Source organism: Rhipicephalus sanguineus, chromosome 9, assembly GCF_013339695.2.
Source record: "Rhipicephalus sanguineus isolate Rsan-2018 chromosome 9, BIME_Rsan_1.4, whole genome shotgun sequence".
Taxonomy (NCBI): Eukaryota; Metazoa; Arthropoda; class Arachnida; order Ixodida; family Ixodidae; genus Rhipicephalus; species Rhipicephalus sanguineus.
Genome location: NC_051184.2, coordinates 60,831,252 through 60,851,479, shown reverse-complemented (window position 1 = coordinate 60,851,479; position 20,228 = coordinate 60,831,252). Strand labels below are relative to the sequence as shown.

General features: G+C 44.4%; 1 protein-coding gene across 1 annotated transcript in view; it reads left to right on the top strand.

The window, feature by feature from the left end:
• The window catches only part of LOC119405229 (KICSTOR complex protein SZT2-like), a 229,536-nt gene that overhangs the window by 104,032 nt on the left and 105,276 nt on the right, over positions 1 to 20,228 (top strand). The window contains 5 exon segments of the mRNA XM_049419447.1: positions 4,318 to 4,539; positions 5,191 to 5,322; positions 6,577 to 6,687; positions 12,661 to 12,993; positions 16,585 to 16,792. Coding sequence (XP_049275404.1) covers positions 4,318 to 4,539; positions 5,191 to 5,322; positions 6,577 to 6,687; positions 12,661 to 12,993; positions 16,585 to 16,792 — 1,006 coding nt within the window.

Here is a 20,228-nt window from a genome sequence, read left to right as displayed (position 1 = left end):
TTTATTATTGGAGATATTGTAATGAAATTGGGTGTGTATATGTATTTCTTCCTCCTGTTTTCAAAAATATAATTAGTTTTCATGTACTTCAATTAGTTATCAAATTGTGAGAGCATAAGTGAAATCTAATTAGGTAATTTCTTACGGGTCATTAAGACACTTTCCCTCAGTATTTTTAGGTTCTGTTTAAGATGCAGCTGTAGCCAAAGACCTGCCATGTGGAGCTATGCTATTTATATTGTCACTGAGATATATCATCATATAAGAACTTTCAATTGTATTGACATTGTGTAATCTTGAAATGCAATTAGCTCACATTATTGTTCACAAAATTTCATATGTTCATCTTAGCCACAAAAAAATAGCATAGCTCCACAGTCCTATTTCTTACGAATTCAACGGTATAAAATTTATCAAAATTACCTTACAAAAACATAATGAAAAGATCCGTAAGGCTGGTCAAGTTGGCAAAAAATGTGAAGCTGAGAAAATCGCGTTTGAAGATTGACACGCACTGTATAAATTTCTAAAAGGAACCTTTAACCATAAATTTTATTCACATGTTCCCCATCTGTTTCCCTTCAAAACAAAACAGAAAGTGTCTTGTTCCACCCAAGGAATCATATCTAAAAAATTTTTCCAATGTGCAAAGCATGATCAAAACCCCACCATGACAAGCGGCTGGGGGGTTCTGGAAAAGCCATGGGGTATGAGGCTCAAGCGACTGGCTGCTCATGTCTTTTCAGTCTTTAGGAAGAACCTTCTAGATGTTAGGCAGCATGTTACCCTGGGTAATAGGTTGCTATGCTTGAGAGAATACCTTCAAAGTAGTCCAGGACTGTAATCTTCAGTTGCACCCGTTTTGTGTCTCCTTGCAAGAGTCTTTTTTGTGTTGGTGCTCTTCAGATGAGTTGCATTTGCCTTGCGTAAACGCAGAGAGTCTTTTTCTAGGCTTCGTCGAACAAGGCAATCCCCAGCAATATAGCCCAAACTTGCAGCAATGGACTCGTTGGTTGCCCTTCTTCCTTGGTTGTAGATGGCAACAGCCTCAGCGGCAGCTCGCTTCACACTTTCCAGCGAAGCGTTCCCATTCTTTGAAGTTTGGGTCCAGATGACCGAATGAAGACTCTCACTCGCGTTCTGGGTCTTCCCTTCACAGCACCGTGCCAGCAGGCTCTCATCACTGAGCCTCGCAAAGACTGGCTCCAGAGCAGCCCCAACACAAGCCGGCAGGGCATTCTTGTGTGAAGGTGGACTCTCCCCATTGGCCAAGGCTCTATTGTACTTGCACCAAGAGCTAGCACCCTCGGGGCACTTTGAGTGCTTTGGTGCATCATCTGTCGATGTCATGTGCAGCAGTGTAGCTTCGACTGCCCTCTTCATAGCTGGCACGTCATTGATATTGCTCCTCAGGGCATATCCGTAGTAATTCGCGATCTTCTTGATCTTCTCTTGTGTGAGCTTTCCTCTACCCCCAAGAGACTCACCCTGAGCCTTCTTTTTGTCCACAAGGTTCCGTAAAGCTGCACCCATTCGCTTGTGGACATGGTTGATGCAGTCCTTTTTGTCTATTTGGATAAAGCCGTACACCTCGGCTTCGGACAAGGCATGAAAAGTGCGGCTGTCTCCATCAGAGAGCACAGTCGTGTAGCGCATACCATGCTTGGCCCAGGACCTCTGAAACATGGTCAGCGCAGCCTCTACTTCCATGCGGCCAGAGTTGCATTCGATGTTTCGTTGGCACTCGTGGGTTGCCAGCCAGTCGGTGTACCCTTCGTCTTGCGGCTGTGGTCCCAGGGCACAGCCGAGACAAAAGTTTGAGTAAACAACATGGTCAATTACAAGGCCAGTGTAGAGCTCAATGATGCAGCCCACACCTATGTGTGAGCTCCGACCTCGCGTCATCCATGAGCCGTCGAACACAACATCGATGTTCCCTATGGGGTTCAGGAAGTCTGTACACAGCTCTTTTATTACTGTCACACTAGCAGCTTCACTTTCAGTCGCTGTGTTTTCGCAGGCTTTCACTAAACTTTTTAGGTGTCCCTGAAACGTCTTGTGGTGCAAGCCTCGGTGCGAAAGGTTCATACACGCACAAAAGTCCGAAAGGGCAGTAACACCTTTGCCTATCATCTGTATCCCCTTCATGGCCCTCATGTTGACTTCGAAGGGAGTGATGGTGGCAGTTCCGCTCACTCTCGGAGAAGAAAATTGCTTCTTCTCGAAATCACAACTGCTGCAAGAAAAAATAAGCTTTACCGCAAGGCCGTACTCCTTGTCCGTTGCCTTCCTCACGCTGAGACTTTTTGCGTCGCATTTGTCGCACTTCGCTTGTGCAAAAAAGTTATTCAAAACTTTCATATCGACGAGCAAAAAATCGGTCCCGGCGTCACCGGTCTGGCACTCCGCGCTTACTCCAAGAAGGTCGAACTTGCGCTGGGTAGCCGACTTTCCAGACAGAACGGTCTTCGTTTGCGCCGATCTCTCAACTCGCTGCGCCTGCTCCGCCGTTGAGTAGTACGCGGCATCAACCCGAAGTGTTTCGCTAGTCGAACTTGGTCCCACGGTGTCGTCAGTTGAAGTTCCCGGCAGGTCCAAAGGGTCCGGCCGCGACTCCAACTCCGCTGCCGACGGTGCACTTGTAGCCGGCGCCTTCTTGTTCCAAGCCCGTTTTTTACGGCTTCCAAAAGCTCGTTGCGTCGATGGTTTCAGACGAGAGTCTCCAGGCATCTCGATCGCGTGGAAAAACTACCGGCACAAAGTAGAGACACGGTCCGTCGAGAAACACGCACGATCGCAAAAGCAGGCGCACACAAACGGACAGCCACGGCGGAGAACCAAACACAAAGAAAAAAAAAATGACGTGTCGGTCGCGCCAGCCAATGGGAGACTCGGAAAGGCGCGCTTGAAAAGCGCGCCGCGTGAGAGCCAATCAGTGGCCTGGAAACGACCTTCAGAAAACCCGCGACGGCGGCCGTTCTGCTTGAGCGACGCCATTTTGAGATGGCGCAAAATGTGCACAAAGAAAACAGCTTCAAATCTAGCCCAAGATGGCGGCGCTCGGCCCGCTGCAACGCTCATGGCGCGCGCGGGAAGTTCGAACAAATTTCGTCCTTTTGGGGACATTTTAGTGCTGCCGGGGTGCTTTGAAAGCCGATTTTATCGCGTTTCCCGACCGAATTTAGCGTTAGCAATTTGAGAGTAGGTGCTCAGAAGTACAAACGCCTCGAAAATAAGCTTTGCGAAAAATCGATTTTTTGACCATTTTTGACCGTTCCAAGACCCGCGTCTCCCCTTAATTGGGAAAGTGTTTGCTCACGGGCAACCGCTCCTCGAGGAATTCTTTAGAAATTTTGTACTCAAACACAAAAATATTTGTTTTACATAGCAGTGACATGCAAGTAATTGCCGTTGTTTACGTGGTGTTATGCCCCTCAGAAGCTCTTTCCAGTGTGAAAGACCTTGAAGCATGATGCTGCACACAAGGCAGCATGATACTCCTTGTAGATATAATTTCTCTTCACACTGAGTGGGCTGCAGTGCAATTTCACGGTCTTTCAGGACTGTTCGCATCTTCGCAAGATTTATGTTGGGATGTTTGGCACAGTTCATGTTAAGTTCGTTTCCGTGCCCAAATATTCGCCTGTTTGTGGATGTGCTCCTTACCATGCGCTCCTTACTTTGCTTTCTGCAAAAGCTAGGGGTGCCATGTAGAAAACAAGCATCTCACTACTGTTCATTATTTTTTCCAGAGAGAGGGCAGCACATGTCCTGCTCAAAGAAATATATGTTGCTTGGATTGCATTTTTCAGTGTTGCGCACGAGTTGTACACCTGAAGAGGCACTCACCATGGCACGGTCAACTTGTGGCCACATATAACCGACTATGGGGTTATATTGTCAGTTTTACAGAATTACAGTTGGGCAAAATGCAGGTTACGCCTTGCGCTTGCACCTATGTCTCCTCAGGGCTGCCGAATGCACGGTACGAAAAACCACATTTCTCATCACGCTTAACTTTAGGTGATGAAACCTCATCACCTCAACACCTCATCACATGAAACCTCATTACTTTATACCTCATCACTATGACACCTCATTACATTAAACCTCATCAGCATAACACCTCATCACTATGACACCTCATCACATGAAACCTCATCACTTTATACCTGAACACTACGTCATGGCTTTATATCAGGACTTTACACCGTGCCAGCTCACAGACGAAACTATTCTTCCCAGATAATATGGTGCCCTCTCACTCCTGTCAACTTTCACCAATGCTTTCCCTGGCCACTTCTTTGTGGTGCACAGCTGAAGTGGATGCTGAAGGACGAGATGGCCTCGGCAGCCCTCAACAGCTTCCCGCTGACAGCGGAGGCGTTGCACATGGTCGCGGAGCACGTCCGGAGCACCGCGGAGGCACGCACCACCACGCGTTTGCACGCCACTACCGGTGCCCCCGGGTGTCAGGTGCAGAAGGTGCCGCTGCAGTTTGTCTTTGGGCCGGAGCAGAGTTTCGGCAAGTTCCTGCAGGTAAGTAGTAGTGTTCATGTCATGCAACATAAATGTGTATTGACTTGCTTTGTTTTCTTTATTCCTTTCTATTAAGTGCAGATTTTATGAGTTAGAGATTTCGGTGGCTGTGGCATAGTTATCAAAAAAAACCTAGCGCCGGCGAGTGTACAGAAATGCGGGTGTACACAAATGCGGCTCTCAAAAGTGCGCCACTCACATGCGTATTTGTATGCTCCGTTTTCCAATAATTGATGCTCTCTCAATCGTGGGTTTCTTGGCGATCAGCCATTTCTGATATGGCTGTCTGGTCTTTTATCAAGGCCACTTGTCATTTCACGTCGCCACATTACATTGTTGCATTTCATTGTTGTTGCCTGTAGCAACAAAAGTGTTGCGCTGCTGAGCACGTGGGAGAAGGTCCCATTCCCGACATGGAGGAAGGAAAAAGTTAGGAGGGAGCATTGCGCAGTGAGAAAGAAAGAAGGAAAAATGGTAGGTCAGGCACTCACACACCATGCTTCGCTTGTCCTCATTTTCTCAATAGGGGAAGAGCTGTTCATTAAAATTCTTTTTTCAAATTTTTGTTTTCTGGTTGGAAGACAGGTTGACTGACTTGCCCCTGTCGTACTACTCTGCCACTTGTCTCTTTTTCTGTGCTCCCCTATGCAGGAATTCAAGCACCTCACACTGCCAGGCTACCAGCTAGAGCAAGTGGATAAAGATCACTACTGCATTGTCTTGGACGACAAAGATTCCAAGGTGGTGCGGAGGCCCTTTGGGTCGCTCGTACCTCCCCTTGGGGTGAGTCACACACCTTTCTTAATGGTTAACGAGCTTTGCTGCCTTTGCCTGAAGAAACGCGACTCTTAATTACACCTAAAGGTGCTCATGTAGCAAGAATTGCATACACAGCTATGGACCATTTGCGAACCTTGTACTGAAACTGCAGCAAAAGTGTCGCCATCTCCAACTCTGATATTGATAAGAAATGGTTAAACAAGACATTTTCTCTGCGTAACGTCATCTTTGTGTACTCCGCTAGTTATCATAGTGATCAGGTGTCATGGTGATTAGGTGTCAGACTGATGAGATTTCATGTGGCGGGGTTTCATAGTGATGAGGTGTCGTAGTGTTGAGGTGTAAAGTGATGAGGTTTCATGTGATGAGGTGTCATAGTGATGAGGTGTTATGTTGATGAGGTTTAATGTAATGAGGTGTCATAGTGATGAGGTATAAAGTAATGAGGTTTCATGTAATGAGGTGCAAAGTGATGAAGTCTCATGGTGATGTTTCATAGTGATGGGAGTGCAAATGTTGCAGGGACATGAAAAAATACGTGGTCATCTATTTTCAACCTTTTCTTTTGCTTTTTGGCATACTTGTGCTCTTGATGCAGTCTAGCGTGCCTGATTGGATGCAGTTATGTGTAAAACTGTGTGAAAATTAGGTACTACAGTGATATGCTTGCATACGTGAAACGCTAACTATTTATCTTAGTGAGAATAAGGATACATGTATACCAAGGGACTCTATGAAGAAATGAAAGTCTAACATGCATGAAAAAATTCAAGTTGTGCATGATTTTTGCCTGTAGTACTTGTCAGTTGGCATTATAACTTTGGTGCTATTTTAAACCTATTTCGTTTTGTCAGAGGTCTCCCCTCACATTATTTGAAAAGTTGCATTATGTTTATGTGGCTATCATACAGATGAACCTCAGTTTAGTAAACATGCTTATGATAACTTATGGGAGGTTTTAGATCTAAAGTGTTTATCTCCTATATCACTGATTGCCGAATATGTGCTTATAACGCACATTGGATGTAACAGAGGTGTTTCCACTTGGGATGGCTCTTCACTGTAGCCAGTTATGATTGTGCTCAACTATTGTTCTGGTTCACAGAAGGCGGTTCAATTGTATTGCCCGAATTTTTCGTTTTGTATCAAATTGAAAAGGCTGGTAAGTATCGGGAAAGTGCGGAAAGTGTCGCGGCAGGCAAGACGCAGCTGAACCGAAGTTGAAGCTTGAAAGGTTGGTGCAACAATGTCGTGCAGCTGAGAAGCAAGGCACTGGAAATGACGACAGCGTTGCCTCATGAAAAGGCAGGTGCTGATGCTGCCGAAATGAGGGGCTCCCGCCAGAAGTCCATTGGCCCAGACGCCAAAGTGAGTGGGCTGCCCGAGAAGATCTCCGTCCCGCATGTCGTGTCAGTAGCGTAGGCATTTTGGCATGCTTGTGGTTCTTGGGGTATGCTCGTGGCATCATGTTGCTCGGGAGGCAGGGTGACCAAATTAATCTAGACCACATGGAGTATGTGTACCTAGGCTAATTATTGACAGCAGAGCCTACTCATGAAAAGGAAGTTAAAAAAAGGATAACAAGGGGCCTGAGTGCATTCGGCAGACATTGCCAAATCATGACAGGTAATCCGTCTTGACAGCAAATTCATTTGATGTCAAAACGAACACAATGTGTTCCTTATGAACATGCAGGTGGGTACTTCTTTCAGAGAAGCATTTGAAAACTGTACCTTAAATAAAGGAGTTGGCAGTGGACCTCTACATTGCTTTTCCCATTAAAATTTTGAATAGCTGAATTTATCATGAACATCAAATAAAAACCACAGAACATGTCATCTTTTTCAATGCAATGTTCAGTTAAAGGGATACTGAACAAAAATCGGAAAAAATGAAGAAAACATCACAATTCTACTCAGAAGACGCGACTGTTCCAATAAACAGAGTTTATTTCACACATTTTTCAGAAGTTGGCTGTATTTTTCGATGATTGTCAGTGCGCGCGGGGCTGTGCATCGACGGCCATGATGTCGCTTGTCACCGCAGCAGATGCAGGGTGCACGTTCTCCTGTCCATCTACTTCCCCTTCTCCACCTCTCCTCTACATCCCGCTCTCCCCCTTCCACAAAGGCACTGAAGCGTGCTCCACCCTTTAGGAGCTTTACCCCACCCGGGAGCGTTGTTCGCTGCCGGTGCCGGTCATAGCAGTTCTAGGAACCATAGTTCCTAGAACGCTACGCCAGCGTAGCCTTCGCCCACGTAGCCTTCGCCAGCGTAGCCTTCGCCAGCGTAGCCGGTTCGGAGGGGCTGGCTAAGTCTGGCATTGCTGGCACGCCAGTTTCCGGGGACGTTAAACGTCACCTCCTTTAGTACACGGAACAGCTGCTAGACACAGCAGTTTGGGGGAAATGCATTAAACTCATTATTGTCCGCTAGCTCCTGCCTGAAATGGAGGTTGTGTCTACCGATTTCAGCACCCTATCTTTCAATTTGGCTGAAAATCTCGGTGGAAAAAATTTTGTTCAGTATTCCTTTAAGCAGTTGTGCACGTGACTTTTGCGTCATTATTATTCAGTTCCTGACATTATAGTTGTGTGCCTAAAGGAACACATCAACATGAAATGCCTCGAAATTCAGTCATTCAGAATTTACGCAAATGTGATTTTTAGAAACTGAAACCATGTAGGCACTAGCAAAGCCCAAAAAAACTGCAGCATGCAGCTGAAGGGTATTTCGATCGGTTTGGCAAAATTTGCAAAAACCAATTCTGATTTTAATATGTGCAACTGGTCACTCTGCCAAGAAGGCAAGTTGTGGGGCTTCATGTGCAAGACGTTGACTAGAGAGCGGTTGCTACAGTCCATGACGTGTTTGTCTGGCACACACATCCATTGTCTGAGAGGCGTTGACCGAAAGGTGCTAACGCACTGGTCCTACTGGCTCGTGGTTTGTGGAAATTCTTTTGGTGTTTGCTGTGGTTTATGCACGTGGCCGCTGTGACAGACGTGAATGCGCACAGTTGTGGACCTGTGAGCAGTTGTTTTCAGTGGTGCGGGTGTGTGCTTCTCGAGACTGCTGAAAAAGTCTTGAGTGCTGACTGATGTTCACTATAGAGCGAACTTAGGCATGTTGGTGTAGCAGAGTGAAAAACCCTGCGCGAAAATATGATGGGGACACAGGAAGGAAACACACATAGCGCTGAACTTACAAAAGTTTATTAGATAAATTTTCCTAACATATATACAGAAAAACAGCCGCATCAATGCGCATGTCAGAACAGATACACTTCCTATCATCTTGGAAAATCAGAACGAAGAAATGTTAACTCTTTATTCTATAACATGATTGATGGCAAACTGACACATTCGTCACCCAAACTTTGAATCATCTCAGCTTCAATAATCTCACGCACATGCTTCTTTCTATGTTTGCTTACCACATCAAAGGTTCGAAGGTTGGGTGATGAATGTGTCAGTTTGCCGTCAACCATGTTATTGAATAAAGAGTTACCATTTCTTCGTTCTGATTTTCCAAGATGATAGGAAATGTATCTGTTTTGACATGCGCATTGATGCGGCTGTTTTTCTGTATATATGTTAGGGAAATTGATCTAAGAAACTGTTGTAAGTTCAGTGCTGTGTGTGTTTCCTTCCTGTGTCCCCGTCGTATTTTCGCACTGTGTGTTTCACTATGATGTTCACTTTTCATGTTCTTGCAAAGCGATATCAGAGAATGGCTGCGGTTTTTGTTATTCCTTGCATCTGCTTTGACCTGTGAATTGTGAAGTTGTTCATAAGAAACAGTGGTTCGCGGGGCGACAACGGTGCTTCATTCTTGTCATACTTGGACCTCTGTTCTTCGGGGAATTGTGATGCTCACAACTGTGTGTACGCTAACGCTTGATTTGGTTTTGGTTTGCCTCTTGCGCTGAAATGCTTGTCATTCATGTTGTACTGCTCTGAGACGCCTTACAAGCTGCTTGATTGTTGCACCCTTTCCTGTATGCATTGTGATGGCCTGCTTTTGTGTCGGTGATGCTGATCAGCAGACGATGGTGCATGGTTGTTATCGTGATTGTCATTAGTTGCCATTGAAATTTTGTCTGATGAGATCTCAGTTGAGTTATGTTGGCTGTTTTTGAAAAAGTGGTTGTTGAACTCTACAATGCACTTAATACAGTGAACATTCTTTTATTTTGGGGAGAGGGGACTTGTGAGCTCTTTAGTTATCATATCATTAAATGTTTGATCAACTCTCTTCGTACTAGTTTGCTTCCCTTGGTGCAGCATATTTAGTATTATCAAATTGCTATAGCTTACGGAGCTTTAGGATTATTGGAGAACTTCATATTTATCTGGACTTTGGAACATTTGTTGTTGCTATTTCTTAATATTTAGAAACATCATTTGCCACTTAATTATTTTACTTACCTGGGCTTTTGTATTTATATGAACCTTACAGTGAAGTTGTGGGTTAGCGCACTGTTCTCTGGAGGTGGCTATCAATAGAGAGTTTGAGAACTGGGGCCCCAAGGAGCTTGGGGACCCAAGAAATTTGCGAGCCACCAGGGCACATGTGCAGAACCCAAGCCACTCTTGGGCTCGTGTGCTCGCGTTGACCGAAGACCGAAAAATCGAAAAATAGCGTGGGTCGCCAGCCAGACGACGCAGACGCGGCGTGGGACACGACGCAGTATGGCCCGCGTCTCGCATAATTTTAATTCTGCCACATGTGGCGCTCCGTGCGCTTGACCCCATGCTGCCTGCGTCTGGCCCAATTCTCAAACTCTGCAGATCCTCCGAACGCAAGAGCAGGCTGCCCAACGCAGCTTGGGGACCCAGCGTCTTGGGTTCCCAATTCTCATACTCTCTAATAGCTTTTTGGTAAGTTCCAGGAGCATGGCTTAGAATATAATCAATGAACACCCTTAATTATGCATTGCTGGTAAATGGCGTAATGGTTGTCGTACAGATTTGTCCGTTGATAAATGCAAGGTTGTGTAGTAAGTTTCTGTTCACGGCATGGCTAATTAACTCTGCATGCCAATTGCTCATTACTCTTGTCGACATCACCTGTATGGCTCAGATAAACAAGATGGGCACAGTTTAGAACAGAAGGTGCAAGCTCTTAAATCTATTAATGTAATTATTTTTTGATGACATTGCTGTTTTAGCTGGCTACATGTACTGATAATGATTTTTGCAAGTTTCCACATCTACATAAAGGCTTTCTTCACAAACTTAAAATGTTTGTAAAGATTCAGAATTGAAGTTATGCTCTGTAAAACTATGTTGCTTCATTATTCCAAATGCAAAACAGCAGCAGTTTTTAGTGCTTGCTAAGTGTAACCTGCCGCGTTGATGTTTTGTAATGAAGGAAGATTTCTTGATTGGCTGTAAGACTATATAAGAATTTTTTTGTCATTTTATGAGGTGTTTTACAGCAGTAATCACAATGACCTTCTGTGTAAACGTTAGAGATACGAGTGCACATTCTGGTTTGTGTGAGTTGCCACATGTTCATTAAAAGAACACTAAAAAGAAATGCTAAATAATGTCTTTAATCGAACACGTTCTAAGATGACAGAGATGTTAGTGTTGTAGTGAAAGGATGCTTGGTGCTATGGAAGTGCTAACTTAAAGGATAATACCGGCTTGCTGTGGCATCATGAATTCTGGCAACACCTGAACATTGCAAGATAGTCATTTCATATAACAAAAAAAAATGCAGTTGCTACCAAATGTAAGTGAAATAGTTATGTGCTTCTTGGGGAGATTTTCTGAGAGGGGAGCCCAGTTACATGAGAATATAGAATAATTTGTGACGTAACACGGATGTTATCATTGCTTCAGATTAGGTGCGAAGATGTTTTGCCCTATTTTTTTCGCTGGTGTGTTATCTTCTTTCACAACATCTTGAAGGGGTACTGACACCTTTTTTTCGAAGGCAAGCTTACTCTGCCATACAAATCTGCTGTATGCAGACACCGCTATGAGCCAGTGTGAAGCTCTGCAAATGCTGAGAAGATATTTTATTTTGATATTAAGGGGAGACGTGGGTCTTGAAAAGTGTGTTTTTAATAGTTGGGTGAACAGAATGAAATTTAATACACTTATTCAGTTTTTTCTGCAGATTCCAAATCTGTGAGTAGATTTTTATTAGCTACATTAGAACAAAAGATATGCTATTTATACAACGTTTTCTAGCACATTTCTTACGGGAATTTTTGGCAACTTCTTTTCGTCAAACACAAAAGCAAAGAATGTGGCAAGATTGCCAGAAAGCTGATCTAGCCGATGATGCTATTTATTTTCTTATAAGGTTGTTTACCAAATGATAATTCTCAATGATCATAAAGTGTATGAAGCAAAAATTTTTCACTCATATTTGCATGCATTTATTTTGCATTCGAAGTTCGATGAAAACGATAAAATTAGCGTCATCGGCTAGACGAGCGCTCTGGCAGTCTTGCCACATACTTTGTTTGTGTGTTTGACAAAGCAGTTGCCAAAAAGTACCGTAAGAAATATGCTCTCAGAAATTGTATATCTTTTGTTCCAATGCAGATAATAAAAATCTACTTGATGATTTGGAATCTGCAGAAAAAACTGAATAAGTGTACTAAATTTCATTCAGTTAACCTAAGTAATAAAAAAACTTCTTTCAATACTCATGTCTCCCCTTAAAGTAAATTTTTCCATCAACACTACCAACATCAACACTAGCTTGACGTCAGGCTACAGTACCAATTCTGGTGACTTCACGCAGCAGTCTGGCTAGTTGTGATGACGTTAGGTATCAAAACTTCCAAGATGGCCGCTTGTGCCTCACGAAAACATTCAAAAAGGACGCTTGTGCGTCGGCAACGTAGCCACGGTGCGGAGCAGCCGTGGAAACGTCACCATTTATTGTGCGAGCACGTAACGAGAAGCTCATACCGTGTTGTGACGTCAGGGTACAGTAGGAACCGAAACTAGCTTTTAAAAGCATACTGTAATTACTTTTTCACGGCGCACTCGCGCTTAGCACTACCTTTTCTAGGCTCTTGAGGGCTTGACCTTTCATTTGACGCAAAAAAACGACAACTGGAAATTTTCGTGTCAGTGCCCCTTTAAAAGCCTCGAGAATGTAATTTTCTTGTTCGGGTACCTTCGTGGTTTTTCCATTATTTGTCTTTGCTTTGTGAGCATCATTAAGGTGAAATTCAATGCACTTGTTCATTGGCAAACACACTAATATTTTTGAAGCCAGGGGCATTGTTCATCTGTTGGCGTTTTTATTCTTTTTTTGCCCTTGTAACAGCAATGTAATGTGTGTCTTAAAAATAAAAAACAAATGCAGTTATCAGATGAAGACGAGTCTGGGGATGGAGTAGTGCCACAGACATCATTCCGAGCATGGCGACGGCAAACTGGAAAAAGTGCTCGGACAAAGAGTGCCGAGCGTCGCCTGGAGCGAGCGTCGTCACTGCCGCTGGACTCGCTGGTGACATCGGAGGAGCCAAAGCCAGAAGTTCGGATTCCAGGGGCATCGTGTCCTCTGGAGTTGCTTGACCTGAGGCGGAAGCTTCAGGAGGAAGCCGGAACTCCAGAAGCCGACAGCGCCACGGCCGATCACAGTGCTGCTCTGTCATCGGAGACCATCGTCCAGGAGCAAAAGGCAGCAGAGAACCAGGTACTTACTTGCTTCGCTCAATTGAATGTCATTGTTGTGGAGAAAGAGAGGGGGGGGGGGTCATAAAGGACAGGCAGGGGGGTCAACAAGGCTGTGCCTGGTTGGCTACACTGCACTGGGGAAGGATAATGGGCTACACTGCAATGGGGAAGGATAACGGGTACTGAAAGAAGAGGAGGGATAGGAGAGAAGTTTACAGTGACACACGCATTAAAAAAAAGTATTCATTGCCCAGTGTATCACAAGCAGTCACACAGGCTTGCGCATCTCAAGAAGCGCAGCAATTTTTTTGTACACTTGGAGTCAACTTTTCTTGGCAGTACTTTAGAAGCTACAGAACCGAAACGCATTCCTGCTAACGCGCCAAGGAGTAGTACCTAAGTTTATTGATAATTTTCTCATTTGCCTTGCTGAAATAAATACTGATTTATTTATTATGAGACTCAAACAGTTTAACGGGAAGTAGCGGGTAAAATGAAATTATTATTCACTTTACACGAATGTCTTCCTTTTCTTTCCATTTCTTAGAGAGCGCCACATTTTCTGCACGCCTATTTTCCAAAGTAAACATGGCATCCATAACGTGTGTCAGTCAGTGTGCAGCCGCAAACTCGCTCTTTAGTTCTCCAAGAAAAATATACTCGTAGTACGACATTGAAATGTACACTGAACAGTGGAAATGTCTTTCTCCCATTCGCATTTTTCGTGTATATATGTTTTTCTGAACGCGTTAGTGGTGCGAGCCGAAATCCCTGAACCGAAATCAGCCGCAAGCTGCCGTACTACTTGCAGAGTAACACGAATCTGCGAAAGCCCCGCCTCCGTAGCCTTCACTCCACTGCCAAGATGAGCTGTCCCCGAGTAGATTCAACATCACAAACATGCAAAGCTACGGTTTCAATGTACTTTCTTTTGTAAAGGCCTGTAATCTAAGTGCACTAACACCGTCTGAAGGGCAAGCCTCCTGTCATTGATGCTGCAGTCACACAGGAGATGCTTTGTATCAATCGATCGACCAATCAATGAAACAATGACTGAACGAATGAACGAATCAATCAGATCATTCTACGAAATTCTACGAAAGTTTTATTTTCAAGAACACAAAAATTTATCTAAAATATTTAGACTGATAGGCAATGGGGCTACTGACCAGTCCAATACGATATAATAAACATATGGTACAACAAAATATGCGCAGGTCAGCTAAGAGCGCATAATATACATGTGTACATACAGATATACATACATACCATATTTTCTCGCTTATAACCCACACTAAAGAAATGCAAAGAGGTTGGCCGCACGGCAATATGTAGCACAGTTGAAATTTCGGCTTGTTGGTAAACGTCAACGAAAATAGTGCTGAATGAACAGGGACACGAGACGAACGCACCCAATGTGGGCGCTAACTTCCAACATTTTCATTGAGGCAATATGCAAGAATTCGAAAATTTTTTCTAGGGATTGTAGCAGGCGATGTGCTTTACATACAGGGGCGGGCTACACGCAAGAAAGTACTGTATATGTCAGTACTATATACTACGTACATACATACAGTCAAACCCCGATACAACGAAATTGATGGTGCTCAGAAAAGATTTCGTTGAAGTGAACATTTTGTTGTAGCGAAATCGAAAAAAAATTAGCTGACCTGAGCTAGTAGAACGGAGAAACTTTTATTTCCAAAATTCAAAAAGTGCTCGCTGCTTCCTTTGTTTCCCCAGCTGCGTTATGATGCGATTCTCATACATGCATAGCGACGCCAGGTTAAAAAGCGTGCTGAAACAACGGCTTCCATGAATGAACTAAACAGAAGCATGGGCGCGCAACACGAACTGCACAGTTGCAGTAATACGCTAATACTGGCTATTCGCCGACAATGCTGAGATGCAGGCGTGCTATCGCGGAGCGATGACTTGCGCCTTATTCTATGCTATTCTTATCATCCACCACTCGCGGCTGGCTGATCCCGTTGATAACACGGACGAATTGTTGCTCCGACCACCGGTCGCACTGGCCAAACACGAAAAGCATTGGCATTGGATAAGGCGTCGTTCTGCGATTGCACCCCAGGGCTGCTCGCGTTGATAACGCAGATGTACCGTCGCTCTGGCCACTGGCGAAGCACTAAAAGCACGAAAAGCATTGGAAAGACATCGAAAAAGGAATCGTTCCATGATTGCGCCCCAGCGTGGACAACTGAGCTTTGGCTTCGGATTGTCTGCAACTTAAGAAGTAACTCAGGCCAGTTGCAAAAACAGGGCAGTCTGATTGCCGTCGCTATCAACCAATGTTGCTCAGACAACAGCGGCGGTTTCTGGTGGTGCCAACACGCAATTTAGACTTTGTAGACGTATTTCTATGTTCTAAAATGCACCAAAATGTTCGAGATTGTGTTTATTGCACGGCAAATTATATTTTTGAGCCCGGAATCGCATTGTCAAATTTCGTTGAAGCGGAACGGCAGCAGAAAAAGTGTTCGTTGTGGCGAGCATACTTATGCATTGACTCCTATGGACTGTTGACGGGTACTGAGAAATTTTCGTTGTACCGGAAATTTCGTTAAAGTGGCGTTCGTTGTAGCGGGGTTCGACTGTATATATGTTTGCATGTATTCACTTATCACTCATACAGAAGCTAGGTCATATAATTATTTGCACCAAATGTGTCACAGTTGGCTCTGCCCATTTTTCCTATTGTAATGAGAAGGCATTAGTGAGGAAGCCTCACTAGAAGGTATTAGGAGGCTGCTTAGCAATATTTCTTCCCTTAAATAAAACTAATTAATACTAGTTGTGCGGAGGTCAGTACCTGCTGCCTGGTCTATTAGTATTTCACTTGGCTGGCTAGCCAAGGTTGTTGTGGAAAAGTCAAGAACGAAACTTTGACCTTCATTTTCTCTTCTAGTAATAAGCTTTTGATCGCTAGATTAGTGACAATAAAGTTCTCAAAGAATAATTTTCCACTGTAGGCTAATTTAGTGTTTCACTTTTTCTCCCTTTAATGGAGTCATGACATGGTCATCCAATAATTTGCAGTTTTCAGCAAAAAATAGAAGTGGAGGGTCTATTGTACTTATACATATATGAAAAATGCACCGTACAAAAAGATTTCAGTGCAAAATAAGCCCTAGAAGTCGCCGGCTATAAAACCTGCCCACCGCCGGCGACTACCATTTTGCCTTGGCGTATGTGACATCATGTGCTGCATGGAGTGAAGCCGTCATCCTCTACTAAAATTTCAGCCGCTGCAAATCGTTCAATTTCAATACCAGGCTGAAAAAAGCTGAAATTGCATGATTGCATGCGCAGCTGACCACGGCACAAGATCATTCGCCGGAATGCAGCAAGCAGCTTGTTACGTCATGGCTCGTGAGTGCGCCCGTGTTGCCCGACTCTCAGGCCACTCGCATCTTTATAAAAATATTCATTTATGAGTTAAGTGCTTGTCCAAATGCACTAAAATTTCGCCAGCTTGCTTGTAAATTCGCTAGTATTAAGCCACGCAACACGGAATATGATTGAAAATTGGGTGTCATGGCCCCTTTAAGTACTTGTGGTGTGTTGATCTTCTTCACTCGCATCTCGACAGGAACCAGCTGAAGCTCCTGTAGAGCTCGTGGACGAGAGTGGCTCCTCGGAGCAACAAGATGGAGGTTTCCGGGATCGCACCGACAGCCTAGCCTCGTCCCTGGGCCATGGCATGGCATTCCGACCGCCACAACACCTGCTAGAATCGACGCGCTCCACGCCCAATGCACTCAGTGAGGTTGGCGGACAGATCAGCAACACCGAGGACGGTACGAATCTTGGCGGTTGATGACTGCATTCAGTCTCTTATCGGTCCAAAAAAGAGAAAATTTGAGGTGACCCTAATCTTTAAGTTAGGTTTCCGGTAGAGGCATTTGCATGTCGACGTTCTTGTGTCCTGGTGTGTTCCTTGGGTTAACATTGCGTTTCATTGCACTGCCAAAACAGATCTCGGAGGCTACGTAGAAAGAAGCTCAGGGTTGGGATTTGCTCTGCCAGGTGCCACAATGATCCCAGCTACTCTTAAGAAAACCGTCTGCTCTTTCAATGAACTCATTCAGTCAATTTTCATTACATATCCTGACAGTTAATTGGCCCTTATCTTAAATAAACTTATGCTCCGATATCATATGTATTCAATATAACTCTTAACTTGAAACAGAACCATTGATTTCATACTAGTTTTATTTTTTTACAAGATCTTCTCTGAATATTTGGAAAACCTGAAGTATGTGCTCGCCACAAGTGCTTTGAAGAGAAACACTAGTGTCAATCGGTGCCCGCACCACCAGAAAAAAGAGCTAGACTACAAATTCAGGTGCAGCATGAAAGGCTGTTAGATAGAAGTGCACCATGGATTTTTATTGCTGTAGCAATTATATGGACACTCTCAGCTGTTTTTTGCCATTGCCGTCATGTCCTGTATATGTATATGTATGTATATAATATAATAATAATAATAATAATAATAATAATAATAATAATAATTTATTCCCACCAATACAGTGTTGATGGAGGGGGTGAGAAAAAAAGTGACTAGCCGCTTGACTAAGTTCCCACCCCCCATTTACATCAGGCAGGGGTAGTGGTGGTGACAGAACACACACACACTCATATATATATATGTGTGTGTGTGTGTGTGTGTGTGTGTGTGTGTGTGTGTGTGTGTGTGTGTGTGTGTGTGTGTATAAAAGCCACAAAGAAAATAATTCCTGAAGCGCGGATTCAAACTGGCGACCCTTCGCTCCGCAGCGCGCGATGTTAGACAGCTCGGCCATAAACCATACGTCCCTCAGCATACTAATGGCGAGCTATTTATATACACCATGTGTGTTTATTTGCTTACCAGTGAGATGGCGCAGAGGTCGCGAGGGGCGCGCTTTATGACCTAGGTCGTAGGCCCGCTCGTTGCGATGTGTGTGCGCCTCCTGCCTTGCCAGGTGCACTTTGCCCTACAGGGCGTGGTCGCCTGCATGTGCTCTCATCTCGCGAGGGGGGTGGTTTGTATGTCTTGTGCTTTCACCGCGATGTCTGCACTGAATACATAGCGTACGAAGGTCACTTCGCTCACTGCAGCGGCCGCATTTGCAAAAGGAGCATGCTGTTCAAACAGAAAGAAGTAACATCTGTGACAGTTGTTAGTTTGCGCTTGTCCTGTGTATACCTGTGCGTTTGTTTCGTGCGTCCTTCTTTATGTTTGAGCAGCGCGCTTTAACACGTTCGCTGTGGCATGCTTTGAGGTCTCGTTTTAGATGTGGAGGGACCCACCCGTGGGCCACTCGGCATATCTTCCAGGTGTGCCGTGACCCAACGGTGGGTCACACGCCTGTGCCTGTTTCACTCGCTCCAAAGAGATGGCGCTGCTACCTTTGCGGCTGACGTTTGGCGTGCTTGTTTGAAAGTAAAGCTAAGCTGAAATATAAAGTGTCTGGCACCAGAAAACGCAAACACACGTTTGTTTCCTCTGTGTTGTGCTTGCTTTTGCGTCCGTAAAAGACATGATGATCTACGAGTCGCGCTAAAATGTTTGGGTGCAGCAGGAAGAACATGTGCACACTTATTCGGGTGAAACATACTTGAAAAACCACGGCAAACTGGTGGCGAGCAATACAATAGAGAAATAGGCAGCCACTCTGCTCCTTAAAAACAACATCGCCGTCCCACGTTGATTGCAATAAAAATATATGCACTGGTTTCATTCTCAAGCCTCCTGAGACGGCAGCCCATGACGGAGAGTTCTTGAGGGTGGGTCAGCGGTGGGTCACACCTCATGCAGCATGAAGACGTTTTCATTGAGTGCATCGCGGGTCACCGGTGGGTCACACCATCTAACACCAGAAAAGTATTCTTCTGGCCATTTATAACCTCTTGCAACAAGAATCGTACCTCTGCATACAAGTGAAGTTATCGCATCCGCAAGCAGAGGCATACTCGTGACATCGCGGCTGCATAGGAGTAGCACAGGCCGTGACCCACCGGTGACCCACGCTGCAGTGAACGTGTTAAGCGTTGAGCTGTGACACTTTATAGTTTGCGCTTGTCCTGTGTGTGTTCTTTCTGTGTGTCCTTTGCGCTTGAGTGACGCGCCGGTAATTTCGAGCTGCTTTCCATTCTTCGCGTTACATACCAATTTGTTGCTCTCGCATTCATTGCTTCGCCGTTGCGGCGAAACTGTGACTTTTTTTTTGGCTTGCTTTCTGAATGTGATGCAGAACAAACCCTAGGATTGAAACGTGGGATCTGAGGATAACTGCTTAATCCTTTGCAGTGTGCCTTTGTGGTCATGTGTAATCTGTGCCATTCTGGTTTTCTATTTAAGCCGTTTGCTTGATTTTGTTGCCCTCAAGGTTTAAACAAGGATTGCAGTGAGGAGTGCTTCACGCAAGTTATCACTATCGGCAAGGGAACTCATGCAGATTATATTACAATACAGTTAAACCTTGATATAACAAGCTTAAATACAGTTGAACCCCTTTATAAGAGGCACGCATGGGGGAGAAATTTTTGCCTGTTATATGAAGTGTCTCTTATAAGCAGGGTACTAAATTATGCATTTTCCTATCAACCCTTACTTTCATGTAGCACACTGGTGTCTCTTATACCCCACGTGTCTCTTATATCAGTGTCTCTTATAAAGGGGTTCAACTGTATAATGGATTTCAGTTGCCACTATGCAGTGTCTCAGTAAAGTCATGGATGCAGTTTTAACACAGAACATCCATGTAATTTGAAAGAGCTGATAGTGGTAAGACTGGTAACTGCGAGCAGCTCCTCTCTGCTTGGGCTGCGATCGTCGGCTACCTTGGCTTGCTTAACTTGCAGATGGAACATACAATGTGCAGGATATTGTTATCGATTTGGACTTTATATGGAACCTCACGGTGACGGTGAAAATGAATTGCTATTGCATATTAATTGCTATTTGCATATTAATTGCTATTGCAATAAAAGGTGGTTATTGGTGGTGGAAAGCTAGGGGGAAAGGAGAAAAACTAGATAGTATGAAAACCAAAGGTTCTATACTGTAAAATACAGGAAGTTAAGCTATGAATTTATTGTTCTTTTTTTTTCTTCCAGAAAAATATATATTTGATTCAGGTGGGCAAGGCATTAGGCAAGATTAAAAGTAGTGCTTGGTGGGTGTCACACAGGATGCTCATAGCATCCATCCTTATACTGCTGTGGAATTATGCTTATCCAAGCATG